This window comes from Aphelocoma coerulescens, chromosome 3 (genome assembly GCF_041296385.1).
Source record: "Aphelocoma coerulescens isolate FSJ_1873_10779 chromosome 3, UR_Acoe_1.0, whole genome shotgun sequence".
Lineage (NCBI taxonomy): Eukaryota > Metazoa > Chordata > Aves > Passeriformes > Corvidae > Aphelocoma > Aphelocoma coerulescens.
The window spans coordinates 41,147,354-41,164,681 of NC_091016.1; the positions used below are offsets into that span (position 1 = coordinate 41,147,354).

The window sequence follows — 17,328 nt, forward strand, 5'->3', positions numbered from 1 at the left end:
CTCTTTACAATCAAATTTTTATACAGAGCCTTGAAATTGTTTTGGGACATCACAAAGAAATCCTTGCCCTCAGTAATAATCCCCATGTGAAGCAGAGGCTGTAGCTTAAAACTAGATAAACCTATGCTCCAGAAAAGGACAGCTGGACATAAAGAAAGTTTATCAGTGGCGTCTGTCCTCAGCTTGTAGCGTGAATGTTAGCAGCCATCTTGGTGACAAACCTCAGTGCAGGGCGTTCCTTCTCCTGCATGTGAGAGCATTTGAGATGAGAGAGGAGGTTTTGGCCCACATGGTAAGGAAAGCTCTTAGATGAGTACATCCTGATGCTTATCCAGCACAGTTAGGGCAGATAAGAATTACTGATCCAGTCAGCCTCTGGCACAGTAACAGGCACATAGAGCCAATTCACGCAAAGGCTATATTATATTATCTTGGCACTTCCTCAGCACTGGTTCCCCAGAGAGAAAACTCTGTTCCATGGTGACATCAGCTAAACCTCAAGTGTGATGGCAGCTTCAAAAACGACTTAATTTTTAATTTTTCTGAAAACCAGACTGTCATCAATTAAGTTACACTACAATAAAAAAAAAAAAAAAAAACAAAACAAGAGTGCCATGATCATAAATCCTAATTTTCACTTTTCCGGGGTACATAATACTGGAGATTTTTTTTCTGCTTTACCTCCAGTCCTATTCATCAAAACTTTCTGGGAGAGTTTTAATTTACCAAGCGGGTACCCACTTTCCATTATCCTATCAATGAAAACAGTAGCAATGCATACAGGTGACAGTAAAAGGTTTGAAATAACCTGTAGGGCATAAATCTGGGATACTTGGTGGCAGATAAGCTGTTTCCATTGTCAATTGCTTTTTCGCCATGGAGAACAAAATGAATGGAATGTACTGTAATTAGCACAGCACTACTCTACAATTTGAGGAAAATGTAGAAAACTGCGTTACAGTAGGTATAAGAAAGTATTAAGGACTAGATTTTCATCTGGTTCTGCAGTATAGCTGTGTTGTGTTAGCATCTAAATCTATTGCTCTGGACCCAAATGTCACACAGGCACTTTGACCCTTGTCAGCTCGGGCTCTTCAGCTGGACTGTCCTCAAGAAGAGTTTCCAAGAGCACATAGCTCCATTCAAGCTCCGGAAACAAATGCGACAAACACTTTTAAGGCTAGCAGGCAAAGCTGGCATCTGCAAAGCAGCTCACTACGTATTAATGAACCTTGAGCAGCAACAAACCATATTGGGAGATTCACCACACAAACTGTGTTAGAAAAGACACCAGGAAACCTCGATGTTCTCAGATCAGAGGCAAAAGCCAGGAGGCTCTACCCGAGCTGCAGGCGCTCCACGCTGCAACGTCAGCGTTGGTTATGAGCCAAAGGCCTCCAGGCCTCCTTGCTGCCTGGAGGATATAAATGAAAGTCAGCAAGTGAAAAGGTGCAAGAAGTGCAAAATTGCATCATGTCTTTCCAAACTGTGTTTGTGAAGTAAATGAGACTCATTTCTTTCCATGCTATATTGAGATAATTTTTATTTTCCTTGGCTTATGAATGCTCTTAGTTCAATTTTCTTGTGTGTGTTCTTTACAGTATCTTGGGATGCCTGAGGTGATTTATAAATATGTGTAGAGACCAGGTGTACTGCCAGATGTTTACGTCCCTTTACAACAAGGCTTCACCATCCCTTCCAATGGAATGCCCGTCTTATATTATTTTTTCTAATAGAGGATCAACTGGACTATTGGGTATTTGTGAGTTTTCCCTCTGTAGGTTTTTTCTTTAATATGCTTTCTATCATCTTGTTTCTATATTTAGTATAATGCTAAGTCTTTAAACCTCTCTAAGTACTTTTTAAAAAAATTAGAGCTCCTTTCACATTAAAAAAAAATCCCAGACAAATGTCAACAGTTCCAGGTTTAAATCAATGAAGTCTTACTCACTGCCAAAAAAGATTTTTAATCTTAAAGTGTTACCTACACTCACTTTTTTGCTGTTTCTCTCCATCTCCTATTTAGAAATAGTAAAAAAAGTGATTTATTACAATAGCTGTATAAATGGTAATTGCAGATCATTCTCTTAAATATAACTGGGGCTGCAGGTTATTTCTTATAACCTGCAGCCCCAGGGTGAACCAGTATGAATTCACAAAAAAGACAAAGAGATTTGCTGGAGGTTATATAGCCAAGTGATAGAATGGAAAAGAAAACACAACTTGATTTAATTAGGAGTCAGCATTGTAAATACTAGATGAATGACAGTAATTTTTTTCTCAGTACATCTAACAACATAAGGAGGCAAGTTCTTGTATATAAGGAAGAAATAATAAATTAACAGAATGTACAAACAGTGATTAAATTAAATTAAATTAAATTCAACGTTTATTTTTAAATTTCAGGTCCTGTAAAAGTCTGTAAGGATCTGAGAAAGTCCATTTGCTAAATGTCCTCTAGCAAATAAATTCTTCCATTTTTTTGACATCAAGCAGACTCATTTTTCAAAGAGTTTTGTATTACAAAAATGACTAAACTGCCTCCCTCATTAAAGTTGTACTTGTATAAGTAAATATTCACAAACTGAGGTCTTACTAACCACCCTGGAGCAGCTGGTGAGATAGCTTACACTAGGAAGCAAGAGGCAGCATGAAGTTTAGAGATCTAGGACAACACAGTTAATGTAATCATTTCAGGCACATTCGCTGACAGTTCAAATATATATAACTGCATAAGTTATTTGTATATTTTACATTAAAAAAAAAAAAAAAAAAAGAACAAACCTAAACTTTAGAACTATGTTCAAAAGTATTTCCTGTTAAAATACTTTCAACATTTATTTTTGGAATTGAAAGAAAAAGCAGTTTAGTAGTTACAGGGAAGATGTTCAAGAAATGACAGCAGGGAGTACAGTACTGATTTTTCTCAGATGAAATGATTATTAGCACTGAGGAAACAATCAGGAAACATGAAGAGTCAGCATTTTAGCTGCTGTATCCTGAAGACAGGGACAAAACCTTACCAAGTTCCAGCTACAATGAAATATGGAACAGGATGCCAATGGAAAGAATACCCAAACTCTTACTGATGGAATTGTATCAGTACCTAAGAGGGACTGAAAGTCAATAATTAAAAAATTCCACACCTAGTGTGAGCAACTGAAGCACTGAAGGATGGAGAGAAAAGTGTTTTCTTTTGTACACATATATATTTTATATTTTCATATACGTATGTAATGCTTGAAGCATATGGACACCTAGATGCTAGCTGCTGTGTTGTATGCATAGCAGTGCTGTCAAAGCAATTAGGCACAGCTAGAATCCAGTATGTTTCTTTATAGCAGTTTCATATTACTGAAAAGACAAAGTACATGCTCTCAGCTTTTATATCTACTCAATCAATTTTGGTTATTAATACATAACTGAGTTCTTTCTCTTTAACTCCAAGTCTCTGTTGGTGATCGTTGTTTTCTTTAAAATACTTCCCTATATTACCTCTTTACCTGAAACCGAAGGGGAGGTGAGGAAATACCCAAATCTCCTTGGATTAGTCCTTTCCTAAGGAAGACCTTAGCCCTTCAAACCTGGCCTCCACTGCCCTATCCTAACCCGCCATTAAGCCGTTGACCTCAATCTGCCTGTGAACCACGATGAGGTCTGGAGAGCTCACTTGCCCTCCGGCACCGGCCTTCCCAGCGCCGCCCAGGAGCGCGCAGACCTGGGCACACACACATCCCAAGCGATGCCAGCCTGCTGGCACTGCTCCTCGAAATCTGCCCCACCACGGCGGGCAGCACAAAGACTACCCACAGTATTTCAACGCTTGAGGTGGAAGCTCAGGGCAGAACACTTCCTTAGAAGAGAGAAACCAAAGCACTTGCACTCTTGCTATGAATTCACAGCTGGCTGGTGCCAATCAAGGAGAGAGGCTAGGACACAAACCACAGAATTACAAACATAAATATTTATTCTTGCATCTGAAGTGCCCCAGCCAAACTGGGCACACCCCTGAGATTTTGCTTTAGGGCTTTTACACAAGGGTATGATATGAATCACCTAATTACCCACTGGTGCTTATTTCTAATTATCCAATCATAAATGTGGCACGGCAAAGCTACTCTATTTTTGTACATCTTGCAGCAGCATCCATCAGCATCTTTGTGACTTATATTAATCCAGATGTTCCTGCAGTCAACTTCTGCAAAGTTACCCAGCACCAGTAACTGGAGTTTCTCTTAGATACGGATCCTTCGGTGAATTTTGGGAAAAAGTTTCCTTATCTTAGTCGACTGTGTGTTCTTAGTAGAGGCAAGTGATGCCTCTGGGGTCTTAAGACAACACTCCAATATGCACTATATACATTATATACATACTCATACCCAGCATACATACAACCGTGCACAATACACTAGTAATGCTCTCGCCCTAACAGCTGCAGGGTCTCAGCACTTTATAGCACGCTCTCCACGCCGACCAGCCCCGAGGCGGACGGCAGCGCCCGGGCGGCCAGACGAGGCTGCGGGAGCACCCGAGGCCGCAGGAGCGCACCCCGCACCGCTCCCGCAGCGCTCCCGCCGCGCCGGGGCCTCCCGGGCCGCGCCGCACCTGCCGCCGTCCCGCCATGCACCGCGCCGCCCCCGCCGCCCGCCCCGCCCCGCCGGCCCCGCCCCGCGCCGCTCGCCCCGCCCCGGGCCCCGCGCGGCCCCGCCCCCTTCCGCCTCGGCTCCCCGCCGGGTCACGCCCCCTCTGCCCGTCCGCGCGCCGCGATTGGTGGCGCCGCCGGCCTTCCCGGGCCGCCCTCCTCCAATCGGCGGCCGCCGCGGCCCGTCAGTCAGCGCCGGGGCGCCGCGGCGGTTGGCGGCGGCGGCGGCGCGGGCGGGCCGCGCTGTCAGTCAGGGAGCGGAGTCCGAAGTGGGGAGCGGGGAGGGAGGGGGCGAACATCTGTCTGCCGCAGCCGGGCCCGGCTGTGCCGCCGCCGCCGCCGCGCGAGCGCCCCGCGCCCCCGCCCGCCCCCGGTCCCCGCCCGCCCCCGCGCCCCGCCGGTGCCATGGGGAGCCGCTGAAGCGCGGGGCCCGCTTCGCTCCGCCGGCTGCCCCGCTCGCTCCTCAGCCGCCGGCAGGGGGGAGCCCGGGGGGGGGCGGCGGCCAGCGGGCGCGGGGGGCGGGCGGGGGGCGAGGCAGGATCCCGGAGCGGCAAGTGAGCGAAGAGAAGCCGGCGGGCGGCGGCGGCGGCGGCGGGAGCGCGGGGACTTCGGGCCGCCGCGCAGTGTGAGTCCCGCTGCCCCCATCCCCACACACCCGCCGCGCCGGGGCCGGGGCCGCTGCGGCCCCGCGGGGCGGGCGGAGTTGGCGGCGGGTCCGGCTGGGGGTGGGCGGAGGGGCTGGGGCAGCGCTCCCCGGGCGGCGGGACCGGCCGCCCCGGCGACGCTCCCGGTTACTTTTCTTTTGTTGCCGCCGTGACCCGGGGGCGGCTTTTCCTGCGCGCCGGGCAGCTGCTTCCTTCCCCGCGGGGCGGTTGCCGGCGCGCCCGGCCACGGCCCGGCCCCGGGCGGGGGCGGCGCTGCCCGCGGGACCAGGGCCTCGGCCGGGAGTGTCGGGCCGGGGGGGGGACACACACAGCCCCGGCCAAAAGTTGCCGCCGCCCGGCGGGGATGGCGGGGCCGGGCCCGCCGGGAACTTGCTGCGCGCCGTCGCTGCCGCCTCCCCGCCCGTCCCGTCCCGTCCCGGGGGGCGGCAGGCTGTCCCCGCCCGGCAGCGGGCAGGTGACCCGCCCCGCTGGGTACACGCGTGAGTGTCACCGGGGGGGCCGGCGCCGCTCGGGGCTCCCGCTCGGGCGGGGGGGCCGCTCGGAGCCTGGGGGGCCCGGGACCCGCGTCCCGGGACCGCCGCGGTCAAATAGCTGGGCAGCCCCGGCCCCCGCGGGAAGAGCGGGGTAGGAGCCGAGCCGAGCCGAGCCGAGCGCTCGCTGTAGTGCCCCGGCCAGGGGAGCTGCTCCGCGGCTCGAAAGGAGCCGGAGTTGGTGCTCGGTGTCACTTGCGCTGTCTTAAACGCTGGAACTGAAAGGACCGGCGGCGGAGCAGGGAGCTGTGAGGTGGTAAATAGGTCCGGTTAATTTCTGCTTTTAAATGAACCCCTGGGCTCAGTAAAACCGAGCCGGTGTGGCTTTCTGGGGTAACCCCGTGGCTGGGGTACGCTGTCAGCACATAAAGCGGTCCTCCAAGTTAAGGCAGAAGTGTTGCTATGCTGCACATACAGTAGAGCCCCATATGTTTAGGATTTTCTTTTTTTTTTTTTTTTCCTCCCTGTTAGAAAGTTTGAAAAAAAGAGACTTTGAAGTATTTTGTTTATACTAACAGAAGAGAAAAGTTCTCCTAAGAAAAAGCTGGTGGCAGGAGTGTAGAGGAGTAGCATATGGCATTAAAAGGAGCACAGCTGGAGGTAGCATTTCCATCTGAACATGATGTCAGAGCAGCTGACAGCCTGCCATCCCTCAGCCTTTTATTCTAACACACAGACAGGGAGTTAGTGTGTGCAGATCTGTGTGTGGAGAAGGTATCTCATTCCTCTCTAACATCATCTCCACTTTGCATCTGTCTCTCCTAGTCTGCTTTTTTTCCACCGATCTAACAGACCTGGAGCCAGCAAGACTCAGAGGAAAGGACTTAATCAGGTTTATGTGTACTAAAGGTAGGAGTAGCAATAGATTAGATACAGCATATTTCTGTTTTGGTGTGTTGTTTATTGAATTTTAGAAAAAAAATCACATTACTTTTCTAACCAAGTTTAGAGGTAATATATGAAATTGAGTATTAAATAGATAAGTGGACTTAGTCAAAAGGCTTGGGCTACAGTTGGAGAGTATCAGTTCTTGGGCACATTGTTAGCATTAACTTTAATGCATATTGTGGGAATGTCTTGATTTGGAAGAAGGAGAGAGCAAGTTCATTCTTAATTTCTGAGACCAAAACTGCAATGGATTTAGTGGCAAGCCTAAAGAGAGTTTTGCTTTATGTTCTTGTCTTGCATCTTTTAAATGACTTTACAGGGGTTTTAGTGAAATATACGAGAGTGTTCGTTTTTACAAAAGGACCTTCCTGGCTAAAATGTGTTTGTAGGGAAGTCTTTCATTAAACTTCATGGTTTAATATCCAGCAGCTCAGAAATGTAGTAGCATACAGCTGTAGTGCTTCTGAAAGATAGAAATCAGTTATGTGTTTAAAAACTTTTGTACCCCGGAGAATGGCTTGACTGGTTTCCTCTTTTCTTCCTTGCATGTAGCATTTGAAATCTTTTATTTAGCGTAACAATAATTATTTGAAGGAGTTTTTGTATTTGTGACTAATTTAGAACTTGTAGATTTGAGCTGCCTGAATTGGCCAGACAGCTGTAATCGCACTCCTCTATTCTTAATCTCTTTATCTGGGCAGCAGCTGCCATATGGCCACAGTCAGCTGGATCAGATGTTTATAAGCTTCCTTCTTCGTCCCTCTCTGTCCTTTCAGCCTCCTAATTTGATCACAGCTACCTTGTGAGCTGCCCTCCAATCTTTATTTTTAGCCCTCTTAAGGATTAGGATTGATGTTGGCTGTGGGGCACTTAAAGTGATTGTATTGTAAATCTTCATGCTTTACTCTAGCAATGGTATTTTACAGAATATAGTAGGGGTTGTGTTGTAAGTTTTAGTACATCTTGGTTTGCAAGGGATGAGGGTTTTTCAATAATATCTGCCAGCCTGGAGAGTCACGATCTGCTTAGATGGTTTGGGAGACCATTGCTATCAATCACAGAAGAATAGATTAACATAGGTTTTTTTAAACGATTTTACTTTCCATTGAGTTTTGACTTCTTTACTTCTTTTTTAAGTTTATTTTGCCTTTATCATCAAGGAAGGCAAATAAAAAAGCACTTGGGTAAGAACAGTACTTGGGATACTCTTTTTAAACCTGGATACATGCTCACGTTGAATGGTTGAATGACTTTTTTTTTTTTTTTTTTTTTTTAAAGCTTAGTACTGCTAACTCTGCCTGGTGTGGGAGGGGAGGGAAATTTCTGTCCTTCTGCACTGGGGAAGTGGTGCTCATTGGCATTTTGGTTGTTAGCTTTCTTTTGTATATTCTGCATGTTGGCAAAAAATGATCATGTTCTATTGTACAGTATGGAAAAGGTTTAAAACCTTAAAAAAAACCTGTACTTACTTCAAGAAGAAAACCACATGAACTAAATTTGTAAAAATGTCCATTTTTGCTGTTGATATAAATTGACACATGTAAATAGTTTTTGTGGTTTATGAATGTTAGACCGTCAGATTTGGGAATATTAACATTTCTTCATGTGAGAACCTCTCCTCTTACTACAATTTAACTTTCAAAAGAAGGTAGATGATCTGGTATTTTTTTCTGCCACTTCTGTGATCTCTCAAACTTAGTGTTTAAAAAAAAATTTTTTTTTTTTTGGATCTGCCCTCCAAGGGACTTAATCTGGAGGAAGTTCTCTTAAAAAAAAAAAACCAAACTGTTGAACAGATTTTATGAACAGCAGTGATACTTCAGAAAAAATTGCAGATGTACCTACGCGCTCACTAAACCAGCTTATTTACCACAGAAAGGAAATCAGAACTGTAGTGGTCAGTCGGAGAAAGAGTTGCCATTGTACATTCGTGTTAAATAATCTTTGCGTGGTGTCACTACCAGAATTCCTGCAATATAAATACAAGGTTTTTAGAGTGGAATTACTTGGATTCATAAGTTCTGTGATTCTGACCTACATTTAATTTTTTAAAATCTTGTTGCTTATAGGTTATGAAGACAGTATGGAGTTTCCTGACCACAGTAGACATTTGCTACAGTGTCTGAGTGAGCAGAGACATCAGGGTTTTCTTTGTGATTGCACTGTTCTGGTAGGAGATGCCCAGTTCCGAGCGCACAGAGCTGTACTGGCTTCATGCAGCATGTATTTCCACCTCTTTTACAAGGACCAGCTGGACAAAAGGGACATTGTTCATCTGAACAGCGACATTGTTACAGCCCCAGCTTTCGCTCTCCTGCTTGAATTCATGTACGAAGGAAAGCTCCAGTTCAAAGACTTGCCCATTGAAGACGTGCTAGCAGCTGCCAGTTATCTCCACATGTATGACATTGTCAAAGTCTGCAAAAAGAAGCTGAAAGAGAAAGCAACCACGGAGGCAGACAGTACAAAAAAGGAGGAAGACGCCTCAAGTTGTTCAGACAAAGTGGAGAGCCTCTCCGATGGCAGCAGCCACATGCCAGGAGACTTGCCCAGCGATGAAGACGACGGAGAAGATGAAAAATTGAACATCCTGCCTAGCAAAAGGGACTTGGCGGCTGAGCCTGGGAACATGTGGATGAGATTGCCCTCAGACTCAGCAGGCATTCCCCAGACTGGCGGAGAGGCAGAGACGCACACAGCAGCAGCTGGAAAAACAGTAGCCAGCCCCTGCAGCTCAACAGAGTCTTTGTCCCAGAGGTCTGTCACCTCCGTGAGGGATTCAGCAGATGTTGACTGCGTGCTGGACCTGTCTGTCAAGTCCAGCCTTTCAGGAGTTGAAAATTTGAACAGTTCTTATTTCTCTTCGCAGGACATGCTTAGAAACAGCCTGGTTCAGGTGAAGGTGGAGAAAGAGGCTTCCTGTGATGAGAGTGATGTTGGCACTAATGACTATGATATGGAACATAGCACTGTGAAAGAAAGTGTGAGCACTAATAACAGGGTACAGTACGAGCCGGCCCACCTGGCTCCGATGAGGGAAGATTCGGTCTTGAGGGAGCTAGATAGAGAGGACAAGGCAAGCGATGATGAAATGATAACTCCAGAGAATGAGAGAGTCCAGGTGGAGGGAAACATGGACAGCAGCTTGCTCCCTTACGTGTCAAACATACTTAGCCCCGCCGGCCAAATTTTCATGTGTCCTCTCTGCAACAAGGTCTTTCCTAGCCCCCACATCCTGCAAATTCATTTAAGCACGCACTTTCGAGAGCAGGACGGGATCCGCAGCAAGCCTGCTACCGATGTCAATGTCCCGACCTGCTCGTTGTGTGGTAAGACTTTTTCTTGCATGTACACCTTGAAACGTCATGAGAGGACTCATTCAGGTGAAAAGCCCTACACTTGCACCCAGTGTGGGAAGAGCTTCCAGTACTCCCACAACCTGAGCCGCCACGCAGTGGTTCACACGCGGGAGAAGCCTCATGCTTGTAAGTGGTGTGAACGCAGGTTCACACAGTCCGGAGACCTTTACAGACACATTCGGAAGTTTCACTGTGAGTTGGTGAACTCATTGTCTGTCAAAAGCGAAGCACTGAGCTTACCTACTGTCAGAGACTGGACCTTAGAAGATAGCTCACAAGAACTTTGGAAATAAAATTTTTATATATATAAATAATATATATATAAATCTATATAGTTGTGGTACAGTCTAAAAGCAATCTTGTTTCCTTGAACTGAAAGTTTGGCTATTAGCTTGTTTTTGCACTTTAAGGCAGCATGAATATTTCACTAATTTAGCACTCCAATAAAAATGAACTGTAGAGGTAATCCGACAAAGTAACTAATTGCGGAGCGTATTTTTCCCCCTTTTTGGAATAGAAGCCAGCGGATACTTTACTTCTAAGGAATCTCCAATTCAAAAAATTTGGATGTGGCTTTATTCTCCCCAAAACACTGCGTTCTTTTAAACTCTTGATCTTTTTCCCTCTTAAAATCTGAATGTAGAAATCCTCTCCCAATTTTGTCAGTTCCTTTACATTTCTATAATTGCATGAGTCCTTTCTAGCTGTTGGAAACCTGAATGCTTTTAGACCCAAATGGAAAATTTCTGAAATGCTGGATTATCTATTTTTAAACAAGCGGTTGACTTAAAACTTATTATGGCAACTTCTGGATTTCTGACAGTTCCCACTGGAAAAAAAAACACAAAAAAACCAACACAAAAACATAAAACAAAAACCCTGAGAGTACACTGGGATCACTGGGACTCTGTCTTACGTGAAGGTTTGCTTGGGATGAAAAAGGATATTGCAGCTTCAGCAGTGATGAACTGTGTGTTTAAAAAATGTGAATTACTGTTATTGTATACTGTAATTGATTACATGGGCCGGGGGGAGGTATCAAAGAACTTGGCAGGTTGTGTTGATGCTCTTAGTTGAGTCTTGAAAAGTAAATATTAACGCTACAGAAATGCATGATTTTCAGTATATTTTTGTCTTTGTTTGCATTGTATAACTTTAACGAGTGAGTTGAAAATTATTTAATTTCCTTAGGAAAAAAACCTGACACCGTTGAAAATGCCAGTGTTATGAAGACAAGAAATGCACTGTTTTTATTTTATCTAATTTAAATTTACTTTCCCACTGTCTTTAAGTTGAGAAGAACTTAAGCTACGAGTCGCCGATTTAGCTACGTTAACAAGGAAAAAAAATTGAATGTTTACAACCAGGCTTCGAGATTTGCATGTGCGGTGTGCATTTACTAACCCCAGACCCCTTCTAATTGCACAGACCCCACGCCAGCTCCAACTGAGGTGCGTCCATTTCCCCAGATGAGCATTTGTAGGATTCCTGCTGCACCACTCCACCACAATAGGTCGTTCTTTTTTTTTTTCCCCCCGTTGAAAAGAGGCTGTGGACTGAAAAAAAAAGCAAAAAAAAGCCCCGGGCTGAAAGGCCTGGGCAGGCCTGAGTGACAGGGGGGGCCGGGGGGGCCGGGGAAGGACTATGCGTATCCAAGCAGCAGAGACTGCAGCCTGACGTGTGGTTTTAATGACCAACACGCAGGTCAAAAGCATTTTGCACAGTGTTTGTTTTCCTGTCTTGCACTTACAAATAAGGTCTATGGGAGTAGCATGGAAAACGTTTGCTGTTTTTTCCTTTTTTTTTTTTCCTTTTTTTTTTTCCTCTGCTTTTGTTTAAAATTTGATCGCCTTAACTACTGTAAACATAGCCTATTTTTGTGCTTAAGATACTGAATGGAAAACTCCATTGTGTATTGCTGGACTGTTTTGGAAATACTTGGTCAAATGTGTGTTAATTTGGCTGTAATGGCATTTAAAACAAAAAAAAAGCTGTGAAAATGGCCTTGGAGCGTTATCTTTAGTTACTTGAATAGTTTCTAGGTTTAAAACTACATTCTTTTCTTAATTTAGAAAAGACAATCAGTGTCTGAGGAAAATGGACTTTCTCTTGGATTTTTTTGTGGTCCTCGTGAGTGATTGCTTTTTTCCTTTCCTTAGTTTCACATTCTTCTTTTGTTCTAAAACTTAGACTGACATCTAGCTTTGACAATCATAGTATGTTTTATTTTCCTGAGGAGGGAATAACTTATAATGCTGTTTAGTTTTGTACTATTGGTGTGTTGGTGAATTTTTAAACTGTGTGCTAACTGCAATAAATTATATGAACTGAGAAATCAATTCCCTTGTCTTTTTTCCCTCTTTTAAATTATAGTTATGGAGTATTTTTTATAATGTGTAACTTTATTACTTTTGTACAGACTTCTATTGCTAACTGTGTATGGAATATGTTTTCAGTATGCTTTTGGGCACTTTGTTGCTACCATACATATTTACATCTCACTTAACATTTAAAAAAATTAAATGCTTGTGTTTTGAAAGCATTTCTCTGTGTGTAGCTCTCGCTCATTCTGTAGAGGTATTTTTTAATTATTTTTTACTTCCCCAAAGACTTTTGCAGAATCAATCTATTGAATTCCAGAAATTTTGCTACCATGCAAGTATCTGTGCAGGTACACAATTCCCTTTGTAGGCTTAATTTCACTCCAAGGAGCTCTCCTGGGCTCACTGTCTTATGTATCAGTCTCTATGAGAACAGTAGAGCAGAAGGCAACAACTTAATCTGAAGCATTGGCTGGGTAGTGACTGGCTGTCAGTGTTACAGTAGGCAGTCAAAATGTCCAAACTACTGGTAACACATCAAAGCTGTCTGGACTACAGAGGAAAATTGAAATAATCCTAAATCTTTTGGGTATTTCTCTTACGGACTAAATGTTTCTCTAAAAAAAAAAAAAAAATCTTAGCAAAACCTTTGAAAAAGACCTGGTTTAGATGCTTGTTGCAGGATATACCCAGAATTCCTGTTTGAGGCTGCTCTATCCTAGGAACGAGACCAGCTCTGCAGAGCCCAATGGGAATACGAAAGTAGAGCTAAATTAGAAGGCTGGAACAGAGACAGCAGGGCCAATTTGATGGGGGGAAAAATACCTTAATTTAAACGTTTCATTACACTTATCATCTGCCCAGGTACAACTGAAGTTGTGCAGCAACCACGTGAATCTCGGTGCCTAAGCTATTCTGCTTATCTTCCTACATCGGCAGTAATTTGTATGTAGCCAAAATTATCTTTTTCCCTGTTTTATTCTTCATAACAATTTTCAGTCATCATTTGCTGTGTTTGCGGTGTGGGTTTTTTGTGTTAGTAGAGATATTTTGAAAACATTTCCTTCTGTCAGTGTTAGCATCTCCGGTCGCATAGAACTCTCTGTTTTCTAGCAGCAGACCTTTTCTGTAGGCTTTCATATGGGACAATATTATGTGTGGTTAAGATGGTTTTAAGTATCGTGAAGACTGAAAGATGGCTAATATTGCAGTGCTGAAATCTGTGCAGCTGATGAGCTTTGGCTGTGGCTCCAGGCAGATTCACCATTTGTTCGCCAACATTAAGATTTTCAAGGATTGTAGATTCTCAAATAAAACTAGACTTAGAATGAGTCCTTCTTCGGAAGGGAACGGAAAACAAAACTTAGCTGTTAGTGACAAAATAATTCAAAATATTCTGTATACTTTGTGGTTTGTCTAGAGATGGTTTGTATGTGTGCAGCACACACTTGTGGCCATCAAAGTGTTTCTTCAATGAAAAGATGAAACATACTCCCGCGTGTTGCTTCCCTCCATGAGGTTTAATGTACTGACTTACCTAAATAGCTGTAGTGTTTTTCTTTTTTCTTCTTCTTTTTTTTTTTTTTTTTTTTTTTTAATACAGTCCCTAGATAATGAAGCATGAAAAAGCATTTTCTTTGGCTTGAGGATATTGTGGTAACAAAATCCTTACCGTTCGTGTTGCCGTGATGGTTGAAGGCAAGGCGCGGGAATGGAAACTACGCTCTAAACTTCACGGGTTCAGACAACTTTCTCTGACTGGTGATAGTCGTCACTTTTTAACTGTGAGTACTTCTAGACTGACTCACAGGGAAAATACTAAATATATAATTTGGCTATTTTTTAAATCACTTCCTATAACAGCTTAAAATTCTTTTAGTTACGTGTGTTTTCTCTAAAAGCTTAGGGGTTTGGTGGGACAGAGGCTTTTGAACCAGGCACAGCATTCTACAACCCATCTACTTACTGAGATCTGTGCGTATTAGCTGCAATTCGAAAAACTTGGTAGGAGTTTAAAAGAAAACTTTCGGGCCAAGGAAGGGAAGGGATTCTCATGGGTTTTCCTGCTCTCCTGCCTTAGGGCAAAAACAAGTGCCAAACAATCGCATGTACTTCTGTTGACCCTAAATAAAGCCAGTATATTCCCTCAAAACTTGCATTGCCTTGTTGTAAGCCTCAATAAAATTTTTAAATTAATTTGCAAGGGTATAGATTGTCTTTTGCCCCGTGCTAGCTCACCTGCTCGGGCAGGGTACCACCGTTTTCTCTCCCTGCGGCAGCGTAACTCTACTTTCCTTCTACAGATAATGGAGCAAGTGATTTGTTGGCGGTGGACTGACTGCCTCCCGCCTTCCCCACCTGAATCTGCTTTAATTTTTTAGTTGATTCCTAATAAACAACTTCGAATATGCATTTTTCCAGCCTACTCAAAAATGAAACCCTGAGCCCCCTGTTTTGTGATCAGCGATGCTGCAGCAGTTTGTAGCTGAGGCAAACTTGGAAGGCAAGAAAATTCCTACCTGCTCCCTCCCCTCAGTTTGAAGCAATGCAAATTCCTTCAGAATGAAGGTGAAATATGTTTCAATCCTGCAAAAAATACCCCAAAATTATAAAACTGATGCTAAAATGTTGTCATATAATTCTTTGTGGCCAGGTTCTCATACATTATTAACACTATTTGTCCATGTGATTTCCAAACTGAAATATATCCAGAGTATGGGCTTTTATTACAGAAATCTAACCAAAGCATTAAGTTTTTTTTACTGGCACAGTAAATGTGAATTTTAACAGAACTGTCTTATATTTTTAAAGGGAGGAAAAAAACAATGCACAAATCTTTTAAAAATATTTTAAAATATTCTGCTTCAGGAGTCCTGTGAAAATTTTGTTTCTCTTCATTCAGGTTTTAATCGTGCCATTAAATGTAGAAAGTTTGGGAGTAAAAAATATTTTCTAGATGGTAAGAGAGGAGTTTGTCCTTTTTTTGTATGAGTGTTTTTGAACTGAAGATGGAAATGTTCCCTTTTGCTGGCAAATGTGGATAGACAGAGGAAGAAGAGTCCTGCTCCTTGAAATCTACAGTCAGCAGCTCCTGCTAGTGTGATAAAATTCAGCTAAACCTGTTAATGGGTCTTACCAAAGAAAGATGGTCCTTTTTGGAAGGGTTATCCATTATCCTAGTTCTTGTAGGCTAAAAAAGAAGTATTACTTTTAACCAGCTGTCAAACTGAAATGCTCTTGGTGCAAATAATCGGCAGCTTCCCCAGCTCTGCCAGAGCAGGAGAGGGGTGAGCCTTCTGCACAGCCAGGCACCGGGAAAGCCAAAGGTGCTACAGGCTTAACTCCGGCAGTGATGGCAAATGCTGCAGAGGTTTCCAGTGACAGAGATGTTTGCAAAAAAGACCCAACCCAAATATATTTCTTGTTTTCAAAAATAATCCATGTTTGAGCTGGAGTATTTCTCTTACACTGGACCTTCTTGGGTTAGTTAGTTTTTACGACTAACTGAACTCGTTTAAGTTGTCTGTTTATTGTCCTCAGGTTTATTTTGCTTTAATTCAGTTTCTTGCTTTCAGGCTTGTTTTCCTTAGAAGACAGTCGCTCCACTAATACACCGTCGTCTTGGTGCAGAATGGACACAGTTTTCATTCTTGATAACTCCTTAACATCAACCATTTGTAGCAGGGGGACACAAAGTGCTCTGTGTACAACCATCCCCTCACTGGGACAGACTTCAAGCCTCTCCTATATTGCACCTTGTACCGGGGGGCTAGATTTTCTTTTCTTTTCTTTTCTTTTTGAGACTTTACAGCCTGGTTTTAGCAAGATTTTGCTTGTGGCTGCAAAGGAGAAGGAAGGTATGCAGTCTAGCCTCAGAACTGAAATTAACGTGTGATTGGGTATTTTAGGGATTGCAGGAAACAAGTAAATGATTGAATGCAAAATACAGCTGGTGGATATTTTTTAGGACATTTTAATGTGCACCGTTCTTAAACTCAGTGTTGTGCTTTAAAATGCATATTTTGTATGAACATATGTGTCTGCATGTGAGGAAGTAGTTAAAAATAACTTGGTAATTTTTATTTAGGTGTGCATCAAAATCACAGCCTGAGTAATTCCTTAAAGATCTTTAGAAGATGTGTTTAGCGTTCACGCGTAGCAGCCAACACGACGCGGTCTTGTGCAACCTTGCTTGTGATTCCTGCAGTTATCAGTGCTAATCTGAGCACCAAGAAGGGTTTTTTTATGCCACGTCCAGAACATGCCAGATAGGGATTTACACAGCACATCCCCAGCCATAACAACCTAGTGCATGAAACCCAGCTTTAAATTAGTAAAATATTTAAAGAGCAAGTTACATGTACACCATGACTTCCGAAAGGATTTAACTGGTAAAGCAATATGTTACTGCCTCAGTACTACAGGAGGTATATTAAAAGGCTTAACTGTCTCAAAACAGCTCCACGGCATGGTATACGCTGTATCTGGATGTAAATCTAGATAGGGATTTAAATATTTCTTTCACAACCTTCCCAAAATACAGTTTGGTTAAGTCTTATTTATATCTATTAAGAAAATAAAAACTAGTCTCGATGCTGTATTTTATGTTTTTGTCAAATAGTCTTCAATTTTAGCATTAAAGCTACTTTTTTTAAACTTTTGGATGTGTTCCCAATATACATTTTACAATTTTTTTTACCATTTTAAAAATGTACTTTATCTATAAATAAAACTCCTTGAAACTGATAGAGGTTTATCATACAAGATATAATTTATTTTCAACTACATTTGCCACGTATTCACACTTAGTGAGGATTCATGTTGAGATAATTTTGGAAATTCATACCAAGATAAAAAATATAGTTAAAATCTTAATGAAACATATTCTGTCTTCACAGGCTATAGCTACCAGGTCTTAATTTT

General features: G+C 43.1%; 1 protein-coding gene across 6 annotated transcripts; it reads left to right on the forward strand.

The window, feature by feature from the left end:
• Positions 1-4,892: 4,892 nt before the first annotated feature.
• ZBTB18 (zinc finger and BTB domain containing 18) lies at positions 4,893-12,580 on the forward strand. 6 transcript variants are annotated; one of them, XM_069009915.1, is made up of 3 exons: positions 5,157-5,267; positions 6,603-6,686; positions 8,795-12,580. In XM_069009915.1, exons 2-3 carry the CDS (start codon positions 6,674-6,676, stop codon positions 10,375-10,377), a joined length of 1,596 nt encoding a protein of 531 aa, XP_068866016.1. In that variant the 5' UTR covers positions 5,157-5,267; positions 6,603-6,673; the 3' UTR covers positions 10,378-12,580. The 6 variants fall into 6 exon arrangements, with proteins under 6 accessions (XP_068866019.1, XP_068866016.1, XP_068866018.1 ...); XM_069009913.1 differs by lacking the exon at positions 5,157-5,267 and adding an exon at positions 5,463-5,786; XM_069009916.1 differs by lacking the exon at positions 5,157-5,267 and adding an exon at positions 5,811-6,090.
• The last annotated feature ends 4,748 nt before the right edge of the window (positions 12,581-17,328 follow it).